Here is a 26,840-nt window from a genome sequence, read left to right on the forward strand (position 1 = left end):
GTTTCAGGATATTAAGTGTTGCAGCAGAGATGCAGGAAGGGATATAGAGAGCCCATTAGAGCACAAAGCCTGGGGAAAACATAAAGTTGGATAGGTGTTGTTGTGCTACTTCTATCACAACCAGGTGGTGCAATTTAACCAGCATCCCTGCTGATTAAGTAGAATATAGTTAAGAAGCTGTTGACTTAGCAGATGAGGAAATGTGGTCAGCCTGCACTGGATTAAAAAAGTTCTTCCTGATTGTTTGGGCATCTACACATAAATCTTCAGTGAATGGATCTACAAAGACAAGTGATGATAATTAAGGAGTCCATCAGAGGGCTCCTGTGTTGATGGAACTGTTGTTACAATATGTAACCATTGTTATTATACTGATAACTGCAGAAAACTGCTGGTTAACACACCATTGACTGCAGAGAACAGTATTTTATCCACATGCATAATGAAAAAAAACCCATCTTATTTATCACCAAGCAACTGCAAATCAACAATACAGATGTCTGTGCCAGCATGCTGATAAAAAAGCTGCTACTTAGTAATTACAGCATTACAACACAGATATTAGAACACTGTGCTGCTGGAGGGTTTATGGCCTTGGAAACTGTGTGTCTGAGGCAGGTCTATGGAGTCCAGTGGTGTTAAAGTTGGAGTCAGAGGGGGGTGGGGAGGAAGAGGAAGAGGTTTCAGTTGGAAGAAGGATCAACGCAGACTGTTGATGGCCTGTGATCTCTTGTTGCTGTTGTTGTGGTTCTGTATGTCTTTGTACAACCAATGCTGTAAGGCTGTCCTCACTGGGTGCATTCATGTTGGCCAAGCTCGACAGAGAGTCTTTGGATTCCTGAATGGTCTTCTCCAGTTTGTGGTTGGGACCCTGAGTAGGAGAGTGGCAGAAAATATACAATTTATTCTAGCTGCCTGCATAAATGAAAGTGAAGAGAGTATATTCCTCCAACATTTGGATTTAGCCTGGTAACCTATTTTTAGCAACAGAGGTTGAGAATTGAATGACAATGGTCAAATATCAAAATAGAAATTCCAGACAAAAGTGATAATTGTAATATTAGAAAAACTAAATACAAACTTTCAAAACATATTTTTTAACAACACAAAAAATGAAACTACAAGCCAAAATGGCAACTGTGTAAAATAGGATGAACACAAATATACAAAAAGCTTTAGGGACCTCATTTTAGCCTGTATTGACTTCCATATGGCGTTTCATGTAGTCAAAACTATTTAGATGGTGACAGGTAAGTTATCATAGATAAACTGTGCCTCAGATGGCTCAGATACTTTCTTGTGATTGTCTAAACTTTCTGGCACATGCTGTGGCAGACAATCCAATCAATCAAGTTAGCATAGCGAGCAGCAGCTGCGTTAAGAAAGAGTGGAATCTTGTCAGAATATAAAGCCTGCCTCATTTTGTCCTTGAACATCACTGACGAGCTGGTGTGAATATGATGAATATGAATATGGCGATTTCAACAGTCAGCTGATGCATGGCTTTGGTGTTCCGCCAGAAAAAAAGCTATGCTTCATGTACATACCATACATACCAGACTTCATTTTGCTAAAAAAGATCTCTTGAATCTCCTTACTTGTGTCCCCGTATGGCTGAAAAAATGGCTTGCAGTCAAAGCAACTGGCTGAACCTTCACAGCAGGTCTGTGATAGTCCGGACTGGCAGTCACAGTGCTGTAGGCCGGAGGTCCCAGGGTCGGCTGTCTCTGCAGCAGCTGCAGGATGGTCTGAATATCTGACACCAGCTGAGACTCCAGCCTCAAAAAGAACAGGAAAACAAAATAATGAGGGAGTGAGCCAATTGCAGACAAGTAGCAACACATGCATAATTCTTAAAAATCAGATCATGTAGTAACTGAGGACTAGTTCAGTTACTTCACTGAGCACTAGATGGAGCTTGTGCTCCTAAACAGTGGACAAATGAAGAAATGACAGAGGTGTGGCAACACACTGCCAGAGAAGTAGTCAAAAGACGATGCTCTTGCTAGAAGTGATAATGAGCTTTGTTTGAGGGGGGAATGAATTTAGAGTTTACTGTGGAGATAGGTGTATCATACTTATTTAGTCAATCTAATTATGACTAGATTTCATCCAACTTCTTTATCAAATCAGCAAAATTGATGAATGTTTAATGACCTTTTAATTACTCGTATCCCATCTAATAGGTAGCATACATTTGAATACATGATACGTAACATTTGTTATGTTCTTGGTTTACTGTGCCACTCTTTCACTGTGAATCATTTGTTTACTAGATTATAATTGATGAGGGTTACAGTAGAAGCAGTGACACGGTAGACAATCATTGTAGGTGCAGATAACTTATTTTTTTTGTGGCTATTTATATATGTATGTGTTGAAAAGAATGCTACACCAATACTTTTTTCACCTGTCATATCTTTAGTCAAAGCCACAGAAACACAAAGTGACAGAAAAGTGCTGCTCATCCTGCAGCCAGCTAGCATTAGTGGAAAACAAGGTCAGGTGGAGTGCAATGAATAAAAATGTCTTATTTGTGTCCATATAAAATGAGCCAAACCAGTATTCCAGGCACCCCAATGCTGTATCTCATTCTCTGTGATATTTTGAGCCAAAAATACCACCTGCTGTTCATTTGTGTATCTATTTCAGGTTGCCTGCTGGCTGCAGGTGTGTTGTTAAAACTACGGTCACTGGTTTATGCCTTTCTCCTTGACAGGAAATATTGAAAATAAAACAAAATCTATTAATTCTGGAAGGTGGGTGTACTTGCATTTTTATTGTTTAAATCAAGACGAGTTAAGAGTGGCTTAGCTGGAGAGATGTTTCCAAGATATATCAGTCATACTTTGTTCTCACTCGACAGTTTTAGATTCTGAGCGTTACTCTGCTAAATGGTACACATAAAGCCTTTGTACCAATTAATTCTTGGGCTTGATATGTTCTGATTCTGCAGTGGTACATCCTGCTTCCAGTAGATCCAGCCTCCCACTCTGAGTCCTGCAACAGCTTCTGCCAGGCAGTTTGCCTTCCTCCACCTACTCATGTATATTAGCAAATGAACTACATGCTGCCAGCGATTGCAGTGGAAGTGTAGCTTACTTTTACCAGTGTGGGAGGTGACAGCTTTAAAAAATGAAGCACATAATAATTATTGAGTCACCAACCGAAAAGAAATGGTAGGATTACTGATAAGAATAATCACATTCTTAATTGCGTTACTTCCTCAGAATGCGACCAAAATGCCTCGTGTCATCTGAAAATGCTTTTACATTTACTGTCTAAAAATGCTAATACTATTGCTTAGCTGTTAAATAAGCAACCTTGACAATAAACCTTGCTAAATGCCTTTAGACAAGCCACTGTGAGTCAAATATGGTAATTTGCAACCTTGGTGCCCCCCAGTGGTAGTGCACATCCGATGATGCAACAGCAGGCTTCAGAGCAGTAGTAATGGGTTGTTTATAGATCAGATTTAGTTTTGGGATTTTGTAAAAAGCAGCTGCTGTATCCTTTATTTATATTTAATTTAATCCCATAACACAGTTTTACTTATGCCTACCCATTTCTTTAAATGGTATTAAGGCTAGAATTATCATCTTAGTCTACTCTGCCTGACATTGACACATTTATGGACTCTGTTTCTTTTTTACAACTCCTCAGTGAGATAAATGTTACGTGATGTTCACAATTACTGAAATATTCAAACCCAAGGTTTCATATTTTTATGAATGCACAATTCAAACTAATGGTAATATTCTACAGTAGATGTCTTTTTTTTATAATGTCATATAAATGTCCCCTAAATTCAAAGCAATGTGTGATTGCACAGCATGTGATTTTATTGACTGGTAAGTGGGTTTTAAGGGGTTAAACCTGCACTCATCATAATTGATGATCATCTGTTGCAACTGTAGGGAGTGGGCATCAAAGACACCCAGTATTCTGTAATTTTAACCAATGTGACTGACACACTAAACCTTAAACTATAATAAAGGGAAAAACATTACTTACCCTGGGATATAGACTGGTTCACATTCTTGGGTAATTCATAGTTTATGACAATTAAATGAGGACCAACCAATTGTATGCTGTCTTTAAAAATATGTACCTGTTTAAATGCTCTTGTAGCTGACCTAAGCGCTGTTCCACCTCTCCATATGTGATTTCACTGGCAGAATTATCGTCCTCTCTCAGGTCCTGGAACTGTGCTGACTCATCCAGGTAGTCCGTAGGCTTCTTACAGACCCATTTATCACAGCACAGATCTGGAGAGCCAAACCGACACACATTCTTTACATCCTCACATGTGGGTCAGAACAACGTCATCACTACACGCACAAAAAAAAAAAACCCTCACTAAAATAGAATGTAATTAATCTCTACAGAAGAGCTGCGTGTAGGTGCTTTGTTGTAATTTATCAAGCCCTTGTACTGGGAGAATTGTTAATGCAATGTTTTCAAGTAGCAAACTAAACCCGTTGTTATCTCTGCTGGGCACCTGTTAGTATTCAGCTGGCTGTCTAGCGATATGTGTTGAGACCCTTTTGTGATTTTAAACAGAGAGATTGTTAGTTCTGTCATTATCTGGTGCAGCAGTCTGTGAAGGTGGCTTTGCACTACCACGATGAGCCATATAGATATGAGGACCCTAGTAGGCTATCGTGTGTGCCTTCACCGTGAATGGCACTCAGGTTTGCCCTCATGCTGCCTTATTTTCATCACCCTTCCATCAGTGGAGATAACAAGAGCTGCAGTCGGTCATCTAACTTTTTTCCCTCCATTTCCCCCGCTGTCTGTCTTGTACTACTTGGCTAGAGAGGTTTTTGCAAGAAGTGTCGTTTAATTTAGATCTGTCAACTATAAGACTCATATGAGAAAAATAAGCATACTGCACATTTGCAGTTTGTGCTACTGTAGTGTGATTAAGATGCAGATCAATTTCAAGCATACTGCTTCAGTAAGAAATACTGTATAGTTTTCATCATTGTAAATTAATGTAAAGCTTGACCCACTTATAAAAGGTGTGAATACTGGACAAAAGAAACTAGTAAAAAGAGGAAATAAATTGCTTACTGTACATGCATTTCTACGTTATAGTCATATCTAGTGTACAATAAGAGGTTGCTGGATTGGCTGATTCTGACATGTTTAAGGGTGGACACAACAACATGAACATCAGTAAAAAAGATACTATCTAGTGCACAAACTATGCAACAAAAAATGCCATTGTGAAGCTTTTAATGTTCAACTTTTGTTGACTGTGTACATTAACTGGATGATATTGATCATTAGGCTACTGATAGGATTTAACTCAAACAACCACTGATTTAAAAAAAAAAAAAAAAAAAAATTGCCCCATTTTCATCCCCAATTTGGAAAGGCCAACTACCCTGCACTGTGGTCCTTGTCATTCTTGATGATATAATTAGGCCCACATTGAACATGAAAAAGTAGCTTCCTTGTTCATTTCCATGAGACTACTGCCAATTACAATACAAATGTACAAATATATTACATTGTAATGAAAATGAAATATTTACAGTTGACCTTGTTTTCGTTGAGTCTGCAGATACAAAAATCCTTGACGTCTTATACTAATACAAATGGCAGTGCAGTGTTTTCGACTCATCTATCATTCCAACCAGCATGCCTGGGAAGATCCCAACCCCCTCCACCCATTTGCTCCAACCACCCAATAGGAGCGCAGCAACAAGAGCATGCTCTCTCACTGGCTTCTCACCATGGCTAATGATGTTTCTGCTTTGTACCACCCAAAAACTCCTAGCAACACTTTTTTGAGTGTTCTTGTCAAAACAGTTAAGATTATGTTCACATAACATTATACATGTATATGTTAACTAGTATCTGTACATCAGTAAAGCAAGATATATTACCTTCAAAAGATGGACTTCTCTCCAAGCTGCCTCTGACCTGGATGTGTCCAATAAGATCCGAGTCCAAGACTGGGGCATTGTGTGAAGAGGGACCCAAGACAGAACATCTCTTCAGGCACGAATCTGACTCCCTCTCCCTCCCCAAGTCTGTAACCACTTCCTTGTTTTCCCCTGTAGAACAGCAATCAACAGGAGTCAGTGGAATAACACTGTACTCTATTCCACAGAGAATAGTGGCTCACAGGGAGCTCAGTAAACAATAACAAAGAACAATTTTGCAACCACAAAGCATGCTGAAAAAGGCTCTCCTGGACCTGCACTGATTCATTTCTACTTACCTTTAGAGAGATCTGGAGTGAAGGAGATCCTTCTCTTAGTGTTCCTAGTGCCCTCACCATCTGAATCACAATCATTGGAACTGGAGGACTGCAACAATGTGAGCATTAGAATCAATTGCTACAATAGGAATCAAATCTAATTTATTTGATTTATTAATTTAATATTCTATTAAGTATCATGGTGAATGTCCATAGTCATCCATTTATCTATTAGATCTATATCCATTAGTTCTTTAGGGAGTCACAGGGAACTGCAGCTGATTCAAGCTGACATTGGGTGAGATGTGGGTTACACCTATTACCAGGTACACCTGTTACCAGTCAGTCACAGGGCTGATACATGGAGACAGATGTCTACTCATACTCAAGAGTCACACATACAGGCAATTACAGTCACATAATAAATAAACCTAAACTGCATGTCTGCACATGGAAAACATGTAATCCACACAATCCCACATTGCTGTGAGGTTTTTATCTTGTTATTATAATATCCATAGTTGTGATAATTTACATACTGTACTTGTTAAATGCCATTAACTTAACCTATAGGTCACATAAATCATTGTAATATAATTGTCTACCTTAGGAGACTCATCTCTGAGGTTGAAGGTAAGCTCCAGGTTGTTGAAGAAGCAGTCAGCAAACTCTGGGTACATGTCTAACACTTCTAGCAGATCTTCCCTCTGAATGGTGCTCAGGTCACAGTAACTCAGAGCTCGCACATCAGCATTGGACTTTCCAGGCTTGGCATATAGATGGATCATTTCTCCAAAGATGTCATTTTTTCCTGGTTGTGACACAAACAGACAAGAAATCTTCACAAAAGGTTTACTGGCAATAGGGATCATATTCAACTTCACCTGCAATGACTTGAACAAGTAGAGTGGATCACGCTTGCTGTGGGGATTACTTATCTAACTATTCCTCAGGCTCACAAAAAGCCAGCAGTGGTGTTTGTTTTTGTGGGTAGTGAAAATCAATCAGCTGTTCCTCTCTGTGTAGATGTTCTCTCAAGGCCTGTGCATCAGTTGTCTTTCTACTTCAGTTTGCTGAAGTGATTGACATCCTTAATGTGTTGTTTAGTTCAAAGAAAACAATATGTGTTTAAAATGACAATCACATAATGATTGTTCTTTAGCAAACCTTTTTAGTCTTTCCTCTGTTAGAATAAGGGTCCATTTTGCAGAGGACTAGAGGTCTAGTTTAAAGGCCATCATGAAAAATCTCTTTGTTGTTCCTGGGGTTCACTAAATGCCAACACTGTAAGCAGGGGTTCTTGAGAAAGGATATGATCCGTTAGTTGCCAGTGTGCATTTCACAGCATGAACCAGTCAGCATTCTGCCACAGAGGACAACCTCACTCAAGAGTGTTGTATCTCTCTCCGACATAGAGCCCTCATCACCAGGATTTAGACAGTCATTAGCCTGGACAGCAGTGGAAGAGACTTATTCCTCACCTATTGAATAATGCTTGTAGCCGTGTTGGAGAAAAATGCATTACCACTATGAGCTGACCACTATATGTTAGAGGATGGGGCAGGACGAGACCTAGTGTCTGCTTTTTTATTTGGTCTGACAAAAGTATACAAGCAAAATCTTTTTTGTTGTTTTTTTGGCACTGCACAAAGGTAAGATAGGAGGATGTGATGTTTGGTGGTTTTAGCTGGACAGAGCAAACAGATCTCAATTGGATCTCAATGTTGACACTAATACCACGTCTAAATGTAATCAGGTTGAATCATATCTAGATACAATCTGGATACGAGAAGCATTTAGATGCAAGGTGTAAAGGGACTCATATAAATGTGCTGATCTATGAGATCAGTGACTTTTTCAGTATGATTGTTAATAATGGGTTTTGTGTGATTCAGCAGCTTTTGCTAAGCTTAAACCCCATTCTGTCAGGTGCAGCTTTGGAGAGCATTCATCTCATGAATAATGGCAAAATGAATCCAGGCTTGGCCTGTAGCACCTGGTTGTGATTCATCCGTAAGGAAAAATAAAAAAAGTTATTATTCTAACAAGAGTAATGAATATTATTTAAAAGGCAAAATATTATTTAAAATTTCAATTTGACAATTGTTTAAGCAGAACTGTTTTTTTACTGCCCCTTTTAATAATCCATCATTTCCCTGTGGTGTCATAAAAGTGGCAGCTATTTCCCAGTGTTCTTTGAACTTGCCAAACAACCTTTCATAAAGCCACTTAATAGAAATGTCAGAGTCTCAAGCCTGTCACATGAACAGCCCTATTGCCGAGAGGACAAAAATGGGGGATTGCAGGTACACCTTGCTATTCTTGTCAAAATGTGTGAACACAATGTGGTTTAGCTGCTTTAATGACTTCAAAATTATTCATGTTAGAAGGAATTGTGTTAGAACACTCTGATATGCAGAGAAGTCATAGTGAACCTTTTTGTAAGTATTACTGTGTTTAAACAGGTGTCACCATCGGGAATGTATTGTATTGTACTGCCCTGGGCTAATGACACTAGCATCTCCACATATTTGGGAATATCAAGCATCCTGAGTAAGTATAATTCAAATATTTTAATCAATCAATCAAACTGACATTATGTAAAGTATACTTTTCATGTAAAATTTTACTATAGACTCATGGGTATCAGCTGTATTTTTTTGTAAGCACACCCCTTTGACTGTATCGTAGCATAATTTTAGCATGATAGCACTGACAAAAGATCTACTGGTGCAAAGTCACAAAACGAACAATGAGATCAGAATTTTATCACCCTGAATCCCACTTCATGATAAAACTTGTTTTTTTCTTTGTCTCAACTGTTTGACACTAACATTCAACACACCATCAGCTGAGAGATCTTACAGTTGTTCACAATGCTCTGTGGATGACAGAGGTTTTGAGGCCAACAGACTGCTATTACATTCATGATACTGGTGAAGGACAGTGGCAAAAGGTCAAACAAAAAACAACTTATGTAGGCTCAAAGGAGATGAATAAAACGTGTGCTTTCTCCAACGATGTCAGCAATGTCAGCTTTCACAGGAAATAAATTACAGTTTCTTATTCATTTAGCATCTGCCACCCATGTTGCTCATTATTACACTTGAAGCAACACTCCCATTAACATAAGTATTTCCTCTGAATGTTACAACACAACAGTGACACACAATCAATAAGAGACTGTATTTACCCAGGATAGCTACCACAATGTCATCTTTAAGGATCTCAATGGAGCCGCGGGACAGAAAGTAGAGAGCAGTGAGCACATCACCACTGTGGACCAGGGTGTCTCCAGGAGGGGCATGAGTGGTTTTAAAGTGCATGGCCAAGGCTCTTAGGCAGCCTTTGGTGGCTCCTTCAAACGCTTTGCAATTGTGAAGAAGATTATTATTGAGGTGAAGGCAGATATCTGCCTGCAGGCACTCAGGAAAACCTTTTAGCACCTATGATGCAGAGAAAAACAGTGAGTAAAATGCACAAAACATTGGTTTGATATTTTCAAATGAGATCCATTTAGACAATAGTTCTACAGACCAATGCAGAAACTGTGTGAAGATGAGTATGCTTTTACAAAGAGAAGTTGTAATTAAAGGTATACTGTGCAGGATTTTTCTAAAAAACTATGTATAAAATAATCCTTCTCAATCATCACTTATGACCCACTAGAATTGTGTAGCGGTGTATTTATCTACAAAGACCCTGCCCTCTGCCTGTATTTTCTTATTATTTTGCTGTGTGGGACACTTCTAGGCATCAACCTTTGGGCAGTGGGTGTGTAGCTCCCAACCAATAACAGCACGCAGTGTCTGAGATTGGGACTCCACATTATATCGCTTTATCCATCTCTCTACTCCACTCCGCTCTGCACACTGTCTCTGTTTCATGGATGTAAAAAGAGCTGTAGGTATGTGTGCAGAGAGGCCACAGCAAAATGTGGCAAGGCAGCACCTTCCCACAGGGTTACTTAAGAATATCACCACCATGAAAGAATCAGAAAACATTTAATTGATCTGATTCGCGACTTTGTTCCTGCCAATGCTCTCTCACTCTCTAGCTTGCCTGACCGCTGCTAGTCGAGACAGGGAGGAAGGGCCAACTTTGAATGCTTAGTTTACAAAAAAACAACCGGCAAATCCTGCATCATATACCTTTAAGCTTGACAACAGCACAGAGATAAGAATGTGATGAAAGCAAACACTTCACAGATTCATAGACCATTTAAACACAATCAAATACTTAATTGTATAGTAAGAAAATGATCAAATACAAAAAGCAGACACTATTATATTTCTTATGTAACCACCCCCTGAATGTGGACAATCAACTCTGACTTCATCCCCATTTCTTTTCTTTTCTTTAAAAAAAAAAAAAAAAAAAAAAAAATTGTAACACGTGATATCAGAGTGAGGAGGAAGTGTATTGCAAGAAAAGTGTGAACAACAAAAAAGCCAACAATTTTATAGACTGGGGCCATTCCTCAGAGCAGACAGCATTCAATTCATACTTTTGCTGCATGTATGCATCTACCTTATGGGAAAGCACTGACTGCACGTAATATTATCATTATACTGTGACCAGTAACCACATTTAATAATCTTTTATGCTTTACCCTGCTCTTTATAAGGCATTTCACATATTACAGTTGGCATGTATGTATATATATACATACATACATACATACATACCTACATACATACATACATATATACACACACATATATACATACATACATATACATATAAATGCATGCCTGCATTTCTCATGCTAGGATGCAAGTGACCCATTTAGCCATTAAAATGACAAAAAAAAAAGTACCTCCTGTTCTTACCAGTGAAGAGATGTTAATCCAGAAAGCAAAGAAGAGACAGAAAGTTGTTTTTAAAATCTTGTATATAATGTGACGATCATTTAACAAGCTCAATTAATTTTGTTGGGTATCCTCTCCAGGAACAGTGGAAGGTAGATGTGCTGATTGTTATTATTTACCGTGTTCATATCAATGCCATTGGTGTAGGTCCAGGAGTGTTGGAAGTACTCCTCCAGCCTCTGCCTCAGTGGGTTGGGAATCTGGTGAAAGCGAATGAACTCCTTGACCCGCAACATTTGTGCATGGTAGCGTGCTGTGCCCGAGTACAATCTCTGGATGATGGCAGAGACGTTTCCAAAGATACTGGCATACATGAGAGCTGAAATATAGACATATGAGAGTTGAGTTACACACTATGGATTGCTTGGCATGATTTTCTTTATCATTGACACTATTTTCTTGAATGAATGCTTCTATAAACACAGACAATCTGTGGTCTACGATCTGATCAAAAGAATAACAAGTTTATGCCTTAAACCATTTCAAGTGCTGTGGTAGATAAAAACAGAATAAAGTAATGATCAAAGAAAATAAATGCTATCAAAGATAACATACTCACAGCCAATTAACATGACACAGATGGAAAAGATCTTTTCCGAGTTGGTGTTTGGGGAAACGTTCCCAAAGCCCACACTGGTTAGGCTGCTGAAGGTGAAGTAAAGTGCTGTGACATACTTGTCCTTGATAGATGGACCAGAGCTAGGATCGCTGTAGTTGTATCTCTTTCCTATGGACACTCCCAGATTGTCTAGCCAGCCAATCTTGTGCTCCAAGTACGGCTTCTCTACATTGCCAATGGCATACCATATACAAGCGAGCCAGTGGGCAATGAGGGCGAAGATGCACATGAGCAACATAAGGACTGCAGCTCCATACTCAGAGTAGCGGTCCAGCTTCCTGGCTACACGCACCAATCGCAGGAGCCTAGCTGTCTTCAACAGTCCAATCAGAGTGGTAGTCTAAACAAAATGTACAGTAGAGCAGTTTATTAGTAAAAGCAATTTGTAATTTGAATGTTAGTAGGTTAGACTAATCATAATTACATAACATTTCATCTTTCATACAATCCTTTTATTAAGAATCAATCCTATTTGTTGTATATCTACTTCAGCCGTGTGCTCTGACATGTTTTAACAACAAATGTAAAGCTCAAATCAGGATACAAACAAAGATATTGATTGATTGATTACTGACTGAAGTTTCCTTAACAAGAAAAAGGCAAAGACTGTGTTATTGCTGCTCCCCACAGTTCAAAGGCAAAATAACACAGAAGTGAAGACATCACAGCAGCCCCCAGATTAATTCTCATTTACTGAGGACTGAACAGACTGTGAGTGGATCCCTGGGTGTTTGTTCTTGTTCATCAAGAAAGGTTTTAGAAACACAAACCACCATTCCCATTAACATGGTCATTTATCTCTCTGACAATTACTGAATGACCTTTGAAAATAAAGTTAAAAGTCTATACACGATAGACTCTCATTCCTAACCACTTCAGGGCGAATTCACAAAAGGATTGCGCAGCTTTTGTAATTATCAAAGCACCAGCAAAAGGTGAAATATACCACAAACTGCAATGCTAAGCAAATAGCATCTTGGTGCTGCGTCAGACAATAATCCAACATGTTTTAGACCTGTCAAACATTTTGCATTTTGACATTACAGTAGAATTTGTGATAGATGCGAAATACAAGAGAAGTAAAATAAGCAAAATACATGAAGTTGGTTTGAGTTCTATGTGTGTACACCTCTGCTAATTAAATGCAAAACGCAATTTGAGGTTTTTGTGCTGTTTGCAGTTTTTTATTATAGACCAGTCAGTGTGCTTATGTACAAAAACCTTTGAAATCTGCATTGTGTGTGATCATAATGCAAGCTTGATTTACTGCTAGATTTATCAACACCATAACAATAATTATGTAGAAAAAGTAAACATCCAATATTTGAAACTAAATTTTACAATTGGCCTTTTTCAATCCCATTTCTGTTGAACCTATAAGCACACTGCACTCTACAATTTAATTAAGTCTCAAATGTACCTGCACAAGCAATTATATAATATATCTGCAACATTTAAGGGGTTCAGTTTGGGCAGTCAACTTCTTTCCTCCATTTTCACAGGGAAACAGCTTGAAATGAATAATTTGTTTTTGTTTATCTATACATTGCAATCAACAAAGCACTGTATGGTGACATGCATAAAACTGCTCACAGAACATACAAACCTCTGGCAAGTTGTTCTGAAAACAACAAGACATTGATTGAAATCTATTTAAAATATATCGTATCAAAAGGTTCACTTAAGTGCTTGTGGGTTAAAACCATTTATTATGTTGCTGATTTAAATATGGTTTGTGAAAACCATCTGCCACTGTCTCAGTTTCTGAATGAGAATGAAGATGAGTGGGACTTTGCAAGCTTAGTCAATAAGTTATAAACATAGAACTGGCATATAAATACATGCAATTTATCCTATTAACAGACCTGAATGGAATTTAAAAACTATTTGTATATATATGTTCAGCTAATTTAAAAAAAGGAGTTAATACTGGTTGCATGGTTTGACTTGTTTGCATTGATTTCACTGATGTTTTACTTGCAAGTACTTGCAACTCATTATACAAATTTGCCAGGACTGTTTTATTTATTGTTTGTTACCCTACAAATGTCCATTTTCTTTTTGATTTGTTATAACTCACTGAACTGACTCAGCAGTGGCAGCAGCAGTGGTCGAAAAGATGATTATGGCTTATAATCAGGAGCTTTTCTGGTGTAATGGAGTGCCTACAAAGCACGATAAAGCACTGAAGTGGATCCAGAGCCTGAGGGGACATATCCTACCAACAAACAAGCCAGCAGGCCTGGCAGCCAGCCTACCAATGGCCATCTCACATCTGCATGTAAGCTGTGCACACAGCACTGTTGGCCAGCTCCTCACATAAATGCATCATTGATTGCCATTTGGTAAGCCATTAATCCATGTAAATGGATTCTAGAATGAGGACCATTCAGAAAAAAACATGCAATTTAAAGTAATCCTTTCAGAGCCGAGACAGAAAGATTCAGGCTTTAAGTAATGGCCCAGGGGCGCAAGTCTGGACTTAGTAAATGGATAACGGTGCATGCATGACTGTGGTGATGTGCAGTAAAGTTCTCTTATAAAAAATAAAAAAACAGGTAAAAAATACATGCATTAGGGAAAACATACCTCATCTGATCCTGAGCCAAAGATAAGAAGGTCAAAGGGGATCGCTGCCACCATGTCTATAAGAAACCATCCTTTAAAGTAATGGATTGCTATCTTAGCTGGATGGCTGACCACTTCCTCGTTCACGTTTACGTAAGTGGTCCTGAAGTTAATGAGGATGTCAATAATGAACATGATGTCCACCATTAAGTCCACCACATTAAGAGGGCTGCAGGAGTATCCACATTCGCGCCTCTTCTGCTCCTCTTGGTCGTTGAGAAGAAAAGCAGCCGAGTACGGAGTGAGGATTGCTGTGTAGATGACCAGCAGCAGGATCAGCCAGTCCCATACAGCTTTGAAGGGGCTGTAGTGGAGGATGGTGAACTTGTCAATGCGGGCTGTCTGGAGTTTGTACTCTGGCAACACATCAGCTCCGAGTGATAGGACCTGGAGGAGTGGTGAGAGAGGGTCAGAACGTTTGAGGATTAAACTCCTCTTTGATCATATTTCAGGACACTTTGGTTTGGGGAAATCTTTTAGTTGCCTAAGATCATATGATAATATGAAAATGTGATTTTCTGTCATCTGTCTTAATTGATGTTGATAGTCTTTGTGGTATGAATAACAACTGGGTCAGAAACTTAATCCTTATAGTTATTGCTAAAGCCCACTGGGTAATTTATCCACCTCAAGGACTTTAAGCCTTGATTTGACAGAAATATGTCTGTGACACCCCAGCATAAGTGCTCTGCAGTCAAACAGCATTAGGTTAAGTCAGCCACTCTAGTATGACAGGAAGATTGTCTGTGACCCGGCAACATGAATAATGTGACTGCTACTGACTTGTTCCACATTTGCAAGAAGTATATTCTGTACTCTTGGTAAAAACTATATATGCACTTAATGTGTATACAGTTCAATGAAGTGGAGAAAAGCCTAATAAATTGAATGATCATCTTTCTATTCTTGAAAAATATTTTAAAAGCAAACATTTGTTTTAATTTCTCGCAATGAATGAACTGTAAATTATTCAGTGTGCTTAGGAAGGCCAAGACGTTCACCTGTTTTTGTATTAATAAGCTGTGGCAGACAAAGAGAGGGCTCTCGTACGGCAGAAAATAGTGCAGGAGTGAGAATGAGGGCGGAGGGTCTTTCTATTCATTTCAGATTCCCCTATCTTCAACACATGAATTATAGATGACCCCATGCTAGCAGTCAGGAAGTACTGTAGATGCTGTGTTAACATCTCAGCGGTGTCTCCAAACTTCAAACCAAAGTCAGCGTGGAGGGAGAGCATTTAATCATGATGATGGCTCGTCTTCATTTATGAAGGAGAAAGCTCTGTTGAAAGAAGTTTAAATATAGGGTTTCTGGGCCTCTTCTGTGCTGTGGGGGGTGCTGACATTGTCCGAAGGTACTAGCAGTATTGCTTTTCTGTGGCAGAGCGACCTGTACATAAACACATTTGCTGTGCATGACCCATGTCATGTTTTGTCAAAAAAAAAATCATATAGGGCGAGTGGGCAATGAGGGTTAGAGCGCATGCCACATACGCAGCCGACCCCTTTGCTGCATGTTACACCCCCCTCTCTCTCCTGTTTCCTGTCTGTCTACTGTTAAATAAAGGCGTCTGTGCCAAAAAAATCTTTAAAAAAAAAAAGATTCATATATAGGCACATATATTTTGTCTTTCTATTTAATTTAATTGGATGAAATAGAAGTATTAATCAGTTAAGAGCAAGAATTGTGACAAATGCCTGCACTATTAGCTGTCCTTGGAAAATTGAAATCAGCTGCTTTGTATCAGGAGTGGTGGACCTGCTGCATTGTCCTTGAGCAAGAAACTGAATCTCTGCTATCCGCAGAAGTGTTATGAACCTGCCCTTTGACTTACAATTAAAAAGATGGACGTCCTCTAGGACTTTCCTTAATTTATTTTTCAATATTATCCCCACTTTCTCCAGGAATATCTAATTACCTCATTCTTGTCCCTAATGTCAATGCTTCACTATTAACCTGTGTAGGATGTAGACAGCTATATGATACTTTTGTGACACTTGGGGTTACCAGCTGCATCATTTTCCATGCTAGCTAGGTGATGGCACCCTAACCAATCAATAGGAGTCGTACAGTATAGTGACCAGGGGGTAATCCCTTTTGCAGATTCCCACCCACAAACACTGCTTCGATGGAACGCACGGCCAAGCCAGGTACCATTCACAAGGTTCATTTTCAAAGAGAGAAGCACTCCAGAGTAGACACTTCAATAACAAAGATAGTGGAACGCACTGACTCACCTGTGTGACTTTTTCCGTGACATTATGAGTTCTGTCTTTGACCTTTGGTGCTATGATGGTGTTCTCAGATGTTGGTGGAGAATGAGTCTTCTTTTCAGTCCCCTCAGAAAAGTTGAGAGCAATTAGGGGGATCCTGTTGATGGTGCTATACCTGTTGATGTTTGAATCAGAGGTAGAGCCAAGCAGGCTGGACTTCACGTGATTAAAAGGGCCTGGTGGTTTAAAATAAAAAGCAGTCATAAAAGAATGACAGGAACTGTGGTAAACTATATTCTGTAGAAATTGGTCACAATATTTAAAAATCATTGATGAATAGTTTTAATATACTTTGCCTCTCTTTTCATCAATGCATATGTTAGAGTATGGTAGAGCGGAGCAAGTGCATCCCTTGTTGAAACTGTATGTTTAATGGCTAGTGTAGCTTGTAATAACAGCCAGTTAACAGAGCCATTACAGTATCACATAATACAATTATGTTCATGCAGGGTTATTTAAAAGCAATGCCTTGAGTAGTTGATGACAGCAGAAATTAACCTCATGTGGTCACATCATATGTCTTTAAAGATGTGACAAAATCATTACTTTGGTCTAAGTATATAATCATTTCACATAATTAAATGCAGTAATCCCACTCAGCCTATCCACCAAAATTGGGTCTGTAATGAGCCTCTATGCTGATTGTCTTGCTATATATATATATATATATATATATATATATTTTTATATATATATATATATATATATATATATATATATATATATATATATATATATATATTTTTATATATATATATATATATATATATATATATATATATATATATATATATATATATATATATATATATATATTTTTTTTTTTTTTTTTTAAACCTACATATTTAAGAGAAGAAGAAATAGAAGATAGATGATATTTGTTAAGAGCTTATAAAATATAACTTTGTCTGCAGTCCAATGCAAATTCAATCATGAAGTGATGGGTGATCCAACCACAGCTTCAATCTGTAATCAGCTTTATTTAAGTACTGTAGGACATACCTTCACCTGTTTGACGATCCCTGAATAGGCTTTTAGAATTGGAGCTATAGCCCTCAATTTCATGGACGGACGAGGCTCGCCTCATGCTGCTGATGCTGCCTCTGGGGAAGGTATTTGACAGGGAGGTAGAGGACGGATGCAGCTCTGACTGATACAGCTTCTCCCAGGGGAGTTTAGGGGATGAATGGTCAAGTGGTTCGGGACCCATGCTAGCCTGGGAAGAGTGGTGGCTTGAGCTTATGAGGGCATGTGTGTCATTGGCCTCAATGGGGCTGCAAATGCTCTTGGTGGGTGAGGGGAAGCTCTGCAGGGCCACCGAGTCCGCGTTCTCTTTGGGCGAGTCCACCATCACAGCATCTGGGTCCTCTTGTGGAAGAGATTGCTTGTTTGTATTCATTAAGCTCAAAGCAGCTTGCCGGAAGCGGAAGAATCGACTCCTCCCTGAAAAATGGGAGAAAATCATTAGAAGCCTTGTTAAGTTTTCAGTGTACAGTGCTAGAAAATGATGAAGGAATTTGTGACAATAAAAAGGTACATGGATGCCCAACATTAAGAACAGCAGGTGATGGAACAAGTCCGCAAATCGATAATGAAATAAATGGATTTGTGCTCTGGTTTCTCAACCCTGTGGGATTATGTATACGTATCTTCCAAGCTGTATTCGTCCCTAGTCAAACAAATCATAGAATTTCTGTAACTGAAGCTTCACATCTTTAAATTTACAGAACAGGACACATGCATTTTATGCAGCAGTGTTAAATATTCTCTTCCTTTTGCTTCATTGATCTGAGTCAGGTATCGAGTTTGCGTTTGGAGTCACATGCTCAGAACGGACGCACCATCACATATGTTAATGACCTCTTAGGACAGAGTGAAAGTTCTGGCTCATTAACAATAGAACAAGGATGAAAGTGAACCCTGCTTCGCTTGAGAGGCACCCATCTCTCAGCACTGTCCTTACATAACACCACTGCCATCTGTTTCCATTCCATGGCCAAATGTGCTGATGTTACAACTATAGCAGCTTACAATAGAGCTATGACACTCAACAAGTTTCCTGGAGAGGAACATAATGACACCCAGTGCTGGCAGGAGATATGAACAACCTTCCTGCAGGGAAACAGTCATCTGAACTGAGGATGCTTTTAACTGTTGCTGAATCCTTATATGCCTATGCCTATAGTATATTTAACATATAAATACACTATATTACCAAATTCAATTCCACATATATAATATTTAAAGTGCTTTTCTAAGTTAAAGCAAACAAAAAAGCCCTCCTGTAGTTTTTGTTGTGTTATTGTAACAAATTCATTAGAAAAACAATTAAATAAAGGAGAAGAAATTGGGAGTTGTCCCATTAAATCTATATTTATGTGTATAGAAGTTTTTGTTAATAACACAATACAATTGACTACACATTCGATACTCTAATCTGAGTTTTCCAAACAAAAAATTAATTAATTAATCTTTGCAATTTAGCATTTTATTATTTCTCAAATATGCATTAAAAAAAGCAGCATCAGTGTTTCAAATTGACTCCCTCTCTTCCTTCTTATCATCATCAGCAAACAAACAGTATTTTTTAAAGTACTGAATTTCGGATTTTACTGGGCCAGTTTCACTTCATCCCATAAGAATGAAATTAGGAAATGTATTTTCACAACATTCCCACATGTATTCATGGATTATTGGAGAACAACTAAGAGAATAGCTTTAATTGTTTAAAGGAAAAAGGCATTTGAGCTCACAACCAGAGCCAATCACTTAAACTTGAGTAAAACTGCATTCATTAATTTATGGAGTGAGTGAAAATGCATTATACACATTTGAAATGTAATATTAGTAATAGGAAATTTGAAGGGAAGGCTGATACCTACATGAACATATCAAAGAAAATTAGACTTATTATAGTAATTATATAGTAGATTAATTTGTTTATAAGACATGTCACTACTCATACAGGAGGCTTTGTCAGTTATATTGACTGTTGGTGCGTCCAAGGCTTTGACACATCTTGGTTTGCACACTTCAGTATCACATGGGTAAGGTCAGATGATAGGCATGTGAGAGTTGTCAGAGTTACATGTATAAAGGTGTGGAGCAGCCTCAGAAGGAATGTCAGGATTGCATTGGAAGTTGCTGATGAGTGGTGATACAGCTCAGCTGCCTCTCCTCAGGAATGGTTGTTCCATTTTGACAGAAGTGAAATCCTAGTCTTCCAAACCACCTGTCTTTTGTGTCCTCAAAAGAATATCCCTTATTGCCGTGTATATAGGAGTTTTCTCTCATTATACTGGGCAATATGCTTGTTCAGCAGCTATTTCTTCAAACAGATATATAGGTCTGTGCAGTCCTCCTTACATAGATCTGCATATAATATAGTTCTGTCTATATTTGGCTGAATGGTCTGCCTTGATGTGTTGCAGGGTTTGAAAAACACAGGGATGCTGTGTTTATTGAAGATCCTCCTCAGTTTCCTGGACACTCCATCTATGTCTGCTATGACTTTTTTAATGAATCTGCTCAAACTGGAGTTTTATACCTTCTTTCTATTTTTAGAAAAGCGTACACTGGGTAGCCACAAGCGCTTAAAGCTTTCCTGAGAGAGCTTACCAGCAGTTTATACTGCTGTCCTCACAGGAGGTTTCATACCACTTCACACCTTAATTCATTCTCAAACATAATGTGATCTTACCAGCTCATTGTATATATGACCTTAATGATGTTCATATGACTTTTAAGAGTGAAAGATCCATAGAAGTCTACAGTAGCAACCTGGGATTTCCTACTAGCAAGCACACTAATGGAATCTCATGGATGAGTGACGAAACATCTTCAAGAATAAAACAGCAAGTCTAATTCCCTGTGATTTAGTCCTTCTAAATATCCTGTTTATGTGGATGACTGAGAATCTTTACAGCAGGGACTGAGATTCTTCCTAATCCCTAATACTGGACATGCCAACATATCTACTCCAAAATATATAGTATGTTTATGCTGGGTGGGTTTGCAGCTGAGAGTGAGAATAAGCACCATCAATGCCAGTGTACCCTGGATTGGGCCCTTTAAGTTGGGAGCAATTTGTTGGTTCAAGTGAAAGAGTTAGAGTTAGTGTGTCAGGGTCTTGAGACTACGTCTACACAATGTTGCCTAAATTTTAAAATGCAATTTTCATGTGAAAACCATTAGCATTTCTTGGCCATTTTAGCAGAGACCTCTGCCCACAGTGAATCAATGAAGAACATAACTAAATAACGAACTAAATCTTTGCCCTCTTCTCAGTTGGCAAACAGCAAATCTGCATCACACCCAATATCTGGCATGGAGTAAGACAGACAGACAGATCAGCGAACCATATCACTATTTCATGGATGCAAACATCATAGACATAGAGATTAATGACAACAGCTGTATTGTACTGTATCATCAGCCACGTCAACGTTTGAAATTTGTGATCACAGAGAGGGTTTGAGTTGACATACAGTAAAGTCTTTCTCAGCTACACTGCCACACAGACCCTGTCTCTCTCTGGTAAGCTTACATTATTATGTGAAGATTTATGCACTCTGGAATCGTTTTGGAAAAAACTCAATTTTGGGGTAGAGAAAAATGCTGTTTTAATCTGGATGGAGGGCTGAAACTGAGAGAGAAAGATGCATTTATAAATGCCTCAGCTCTTGAAAGAGCTTAAAGTAGAAATGCTGCTTATTTACATTAAAAGGAGCCTGTTGGGATTCTATAGATGCTAATGACGTTTTAAGAAACTGTGTCATATTTACTCTGCAACTTAAATGTGTTTCCACATGAAAAACAATTTTCTTCCCATGAAGCAGTATTCTATCCCTTTGAATAACTCAATATGAAACCAGATCCAAAGTGTTCAAAGAGATGAAGCATAGTGTTGAACAAATATCTTATAAATATTATAAATATTATATATATTAAACATATAATTGTATATTATATTGTATATTTACTCTGCTGAGTAATTTCGTCTGGGCGTAGATGGCAGCTTAGGGAAAGAGGGATTACTCTCTTCCAGGCTCAATATTGTGCGAGTTCCTGTGACACCTGCAGGCCTATTGCCTGCTGTCAACACCACATCATTACTAGCCCCTCCATGGATAAAAGTGACTTTTCATAGGCTGTAACACTAAAATGGCTGTGTAGGTTTTCACTGATTACAGACAAAAGCATTCACCCATAATTTAAAATAAAAAAATAATTTATAATATAAATCAGGCTAAATTATCAGCTTCAAATATAAAAATGTTCTTCCTGACAATTGCTGAATTAAAAAAATTCTATGGAAATGTATTTATATTTTCACAGCAGTGACAACATCTTCATCCTTTTCAATGGCATGGAGTTGCTATTCTGCTTTTAAGACCTGATAAGGAAGTTCATCTGTTTCGGTTTCACTGTCAATTTTCATGTCTTTTGATGCTTTTTCACACACATCTGAAGGAATTGTGAATATATGTAATTTTGTGAGTGGAAATGGTCAATGGGAGACACAATATCTGAAAAAAATAGAATTATTGGCAAAAGCCTTCAAAATCCCATTTCAGTCAAACTCTACTCTTTTGTGCCCTAGTGTTATTTCAGGGCATACTCAAAGATAATTACAATGACAAGGTCATACTTTAAGTGTGATGTGTGTTTGTAGTCAAGACTCAGTCTAATCTAAAGTCACATCATATGTTTATCTACCCCATCTACCCACAGGTCCCCTTGCTGAAGCACGGTCACAAGCAATCAACTCTGACTAACCATGTTAGCAACAGACACAGGCACTCATGCACACACATACGCAGACACACACACACACGCACGTGTGCACGTGCGCTTGAACAGACATATACAGTATGCATTCAAGCACACACTTCCATACATACATACACATACTGCAGCAAAAGCTGAATGCCGGTGTCATGGAGGAATTCATGCTGAGTGAAGTGGATGGCTGAGCTTCGGTCAGAGAAGGGATGCTGAGTGCCTCCAATCAGAGGGAAGCATGAATGTCTCATTGACATTTACACCTCCTGACACACATCCAAATAAAAAATGAGGAGCACTCTATATGCTGCTCTCCCAAAAGACATAAAACAGATTAAGAATTAAACATTTTAAACATGATAAGGTTATGTAAGCAGGCCATTCACTCCCCTGCATGCACACAGTACATTTTATATCAGTACATGTAAACTGTACTGTACTGGCAAACTAAATAATGCACAGTTTATGTGAATAATAGAAGCTGGCAACGTGTTTGGAAGTTACACTGAGCATGAAAGGGAACTGAATCAAAATCTCTAGTGCTTAATTAGTGTCTAGCAGATGTACTGGGGTATTTTAATGAATTATCTCAATAACAGTGATCCACTTATGCAACTTCCCTTTGTTCAAGTAGTAAGGAACTCGTTGTTTTAGGAATGGCGCCATTTTACAAAAAAAAAAAAAAAAGTGGCAGATGAAATGCTACGCATAATCTTTTGGTGCTGCATCAAGTCATGATTAAGCTTTTAAGATGTTTATAAAGTGGATGGATCAAGCATATTTTCAAGTCTGTATTTATATTCTGGGGCTCTACTGGAATATCTTTACATGATTTACAGTTTCTTTTTCATCTTATACCAGCTCTTTTTGCAGCCCCTCAGTTCAGTCTCTGTCTGTAACAGGCTGTTTTTGTTTCTGTCTCTTTAAGACCCCCCTCCTGATGAGCCCACTCTGTTCTGTTGACAATGGTCAACAACCTTGTGGTTCTAGACGCTATGTAGACAAACATCAGCAGAATTATATCACTGCTTTGTGTTGTTCTTTACTCAAAATGGAAACTTTAGAAAAATGGAAAGTATTTCATATCTGAAATATGTGAATGGGCAACACATAAAACAACCTTAGCAACAACCAGCAACCTTAGCAACAAAGACTAAGCAATGGACGATCATTTGTGGACATACGTGAATGACTTTCTGGGAGCATTATACATTCACTTGAAATTTTGGAAATTTGACCATGCTTACTATAGACATAAAACCCTAAAACAGTAAAAAATTAAAGCTGCGAGCAGCGTTGGGCGGGACCTCGCCCCCTTGCGCAAGTCGGGCCGCGGCGAAGCGGAAAAGGTTTCTGTCAGGTGCATTTAGACGCATTCAGACCCGGGAATTTATTGGACACTGCAATAAGTAGATACACGTTACACACACGATCTCTCTCTCTGTCTGTGTAGACATTTAGACTGAGCAACTGAAATGAACTGCCACTTGGATGAGTCAAACAGGAGAGGAAGTTATTTCCAGTGAAACCTGTAAATATGTTTGTAGTTCATGCTCATGTAATTCGTGTTTGATCTAGACTTTGACAGCAATGTCAGTGAAATAGTTGACAGACTGCACAGATATCTAAAATCATAATAATACAGTCAATAAACTTGAACAAGAATCAGAAAACTTTCTTATCAGGTATCATGACAAGTTTTCTCCACTGGGTGGCACACTAAGACCACAAATGAACCTGGCTCAGCCAACTGCATACACACACACAAAGTCGTTGCCATGGTAGTTAACGACTGCAGAGCACGCACAGACAGAATGGAGATTCAGGATTGAATGGGAGAGGAACAGGGTGCACATGTGGGGCCGCAGATCAAAAAGTATAAAACATAGCCAGACCAAATAACACACATCTACAGATGAGACTTGTGGCTCCATTTTGACGTTTGAATGAAGTCTATATCCTAAAGTATGCAGGAATAATATATATATATTGAAAAAGCCTGAAAAATCGTCCAAAATCATACATTTAAAGGCAAACTGTGCACTTCCTGTTGGATTTAGGTCAGTGGTGTCAGCGCGTGATTTGTAGGTCTTGATAAGACAAACAATTGAGTTTTGGTTTGATCTTTCTATGACATTCCTATCAGGCGTAGTGGCCGTTTTACTGCTTCTAGGTGGCGCTAGAGAGTTCGACGTTGTTTGTTTTTCCATTTTATTGAACTTATGGCCAGACCTGATGTGCATTCCAAATTTGGTGAGTTTTGGAGCAGGTTTAGGGGGTCAAATTAAGGCGCAAAGAGGCGGTTGAAGAAACAATAATAAATGGCACACTAAGACCACAAATGAACCTGGCTGAGCCACACACACAGTCGTTGCCATGGTAGTTAACGACTGGAGCGCATGAGAACAGAGCATGCACAGACAGCAGTACGGATTGAATGGGAGAGGAACAGTGTGCGCATGTGGGGCCGCAGATCAAAAAGTATAAAACATAGCCAGACCAAATTACACACATCTATAGATGAGACTTGTGGCTACATTTTGACGTTTGAATGGAGTCTGTATCTGAAAGTATGCAGGAATAATATATATATTTTGAAAAGCCTGAAAAATCGTCGAAGATCCCACATGTAACGGCAAACTGTGCACTTCCTTTTGGATTTAGGTCAGGGGTGTCAGCGCGTGATTTGTAGGTCTTGATAAGACAAAAAATTGAGTTTTGGTTTGATCTTTCTATGACATTCTATCAGGCGTAGTGGCCGTTTTAGCGTTTCTAGGTGGCGCTAGAGAGTTCAACGTTGTTTGTTTTTCCATTTTATCGAATTTTTCGCCAGACCTGATGTGCGTTCCGAATTTGGTGAGTTTTGGAGCAGGTTTAGGGGGTCAAATTAAGGCAGAAAGTGTCGATAGAATAATAAAAAACGATACAAATTCAATAGGGTCCTTGCCTCCAGGCAAGGGCAGGACTCCTCTGGAGTCCTCGCCCTCTTGCCTTTCGGCTCGGTCCCTAATAACAGAAAATCACAGAAAGCATGATGTCCATGTCCTGTCACGAAGTAACAAATAGGTAATAGGTACCATTCTATTATAGTAATGAGAGCATAGAATATTAAATACTCACTTTGATCTGACTTTGTTGGTGATGTAGGGCTTATCTTCTCAGTGGAGTTGTCACTTCCTTCATCCAGAATGTAATCAAAATTTAAGATGAACATCATCACAATGCCCTCCTCATTCTTCACTGGGATTATGTGAATGTTACACTGGAAGTCAGTCCCTGAAAGAGAAACAAAGTGTTGATGCCAAAAAACTGATCCGTGTATTATCCTTCTGCTCGACATCTCTAAAACGGTTAGTATGTTCCACAATGACCCATAAACATGCTTAAGAGAAGTGTCTAAACAAGTACTGTCACAATCAGCCATTAGTTAGGATGTCAATTAAACTGAGATCTAAAAATGACTAACACCTCCCTCTAGTTTCACATAAATGTTGGGAAAACTGAGGAGAAGTTGATCCGATTTAAAGGTCAATGCCTGCATGTCAGAACAAATGAAGTAGTTGAGATAAAATAAGTAAGCCTAGGGGTTAAACAAAGTTTACGTGTGTGTATGTGTGTGCATGCCTAATACAAATGTACCGTGTGTGTTTTAATGAGCAATACATTGCATGAAAATGACAAAGCTTGCAGAAGTTGTACAAATATGTTCCAAGAGCCACAATATAGTGTAGTGTATAGTGTGCATAGAAGGATTCAGTAGAATAGATCAAATAGGCAGGACAGATTACAGCCAATTTAGAGGATTGCAATGTGCTCATAGGAATAATCACTCTAACTGAGCATCGTGTGAGGCAGTAGAGCAGAAAACCATCCATGATCTAAACTTAGTATTGAGCCCAGAATATTGCAATTTCTCAACTCCACTGGTTATAGCTGTGTTAGCGAAAGCTATTGATGCCAGCAGGCACAACTGCCCACCAATAACACTCTTTACCCAGCGGACCCTGAACAACAACACAATAGCTACTATGCAGGGAAACATAGAGTAACAAAGGGACCATCTTCAGTATAGAAGATAGTGTTTTTCTGTCATCCCCAAAATTAAAACATATTTCAGCACATAATCAAAAACTGCACTACATATATTCAAAATAATAATAATTGAATCTTTTTAGAGAAGATAATGAAAGTAGTGGCATTTGTCATCTGGCACTAGTTTATGAAATCAAAATGTTTAAATCTAAATCTGTCCCTTTGTCTCTTTGTCTCTCTCTCTCTCTCTCTCTCTCTCTCTCTCTCTCTCTCTCTCTCTCTCTCTCTCTCTCTCTCTCTCTCTCTCTCTCTCTCTCTCTCTCTCTCTCTCTCTCTCTCTCTCTCTCTCTCTCTCTCTCTCTCTCTCTCTCTCTCTCTCTCTCTCTATGTAGGTCTCTGTCTTTCTGTCTGGCTTGTTG

General features: G+C 38.7%; 1 protein-coding gene across 1 annotated transcript in view; it reads right to left on the reverse strand.

Annotated features, from left to right (window-relative positions):
* Positions 1 to 586: 586 nt before the first annotated feature.
* The window catches only part of LOC133992764 (potassium voltage-gated channel subfamily H member 7-like), a 35,689-nt gene continuing 9,435 nt past the window's right edge, over positions 587 to 26,840 (reverse strand). The window contains exons 3-16 of the mRNA XM_062431490.1: positions 25,510 to 25,665; positions 17,608 to 18,048; positions 16,570 to 16,781; positions 14,294 to 14,719; positions 11,645 to 12,044; positions 11,205 to 11,404; positions 11,034 to 11,036; positions 9,408 to 9,660; positions 6,820 to 7,025; positions 6,236 to 6,323; positions 5,898 to 6,068; positions 4,112 to 4,268; positions 1,599 to 1,779; positions 587 to 871 (exon numbers count right to left, since the gene is read on the reverse strand). Of these exons, the coding sequence (XP_062287474.1) occupies positions 587 to 871; positions 1,599 to 1,779; positions 4,112 to 4,268; positions 5,898 to 6,068; positions 6,236 to 6,323; positions 6,820 to 7,025; positions 9,408 to 9,660; positions 11,034 to 11,036; positions 11,205 to 11,404; positions 11,645 to 12,044; positions 14,294 to 14,719; positions 16,570 to 16,781; positions 17,608 to 18,048; positions 25,510 to 25,665 (3,179 nt within the window). The remainder of the gene's footprint in view (positions 872 to 1,598; positions 1,780 to 4,111; positions 4,269 to 5,897; positions 6,069 to 6,235; positions 6,324 to 6,819; positions 7,026 to 9,407; positions 9,661 to 11,033; positions 11,037 to 11,204; positions 11,405 to 11,644; positions 12,045 to 14,293; positions 14,720 to 16,569; positions 16,782 to 17,607; positions 18,049 to 25,509; positions 25,666 to 26,840) is intronic.

Source organism: Scomber scombrus, chromosome 13 (assembly GCF_963691925.1).
Source record: "Scomber scombrus chromosome 13, fScoSco1.1, whole genome shotgun sequence".
NCBI classification, from domain to species: Eukaryota; Metazoa; Chordata; class Actinopteri; order Scombriformes; family Scombridae; genus Scomber; species Scomber scombrus.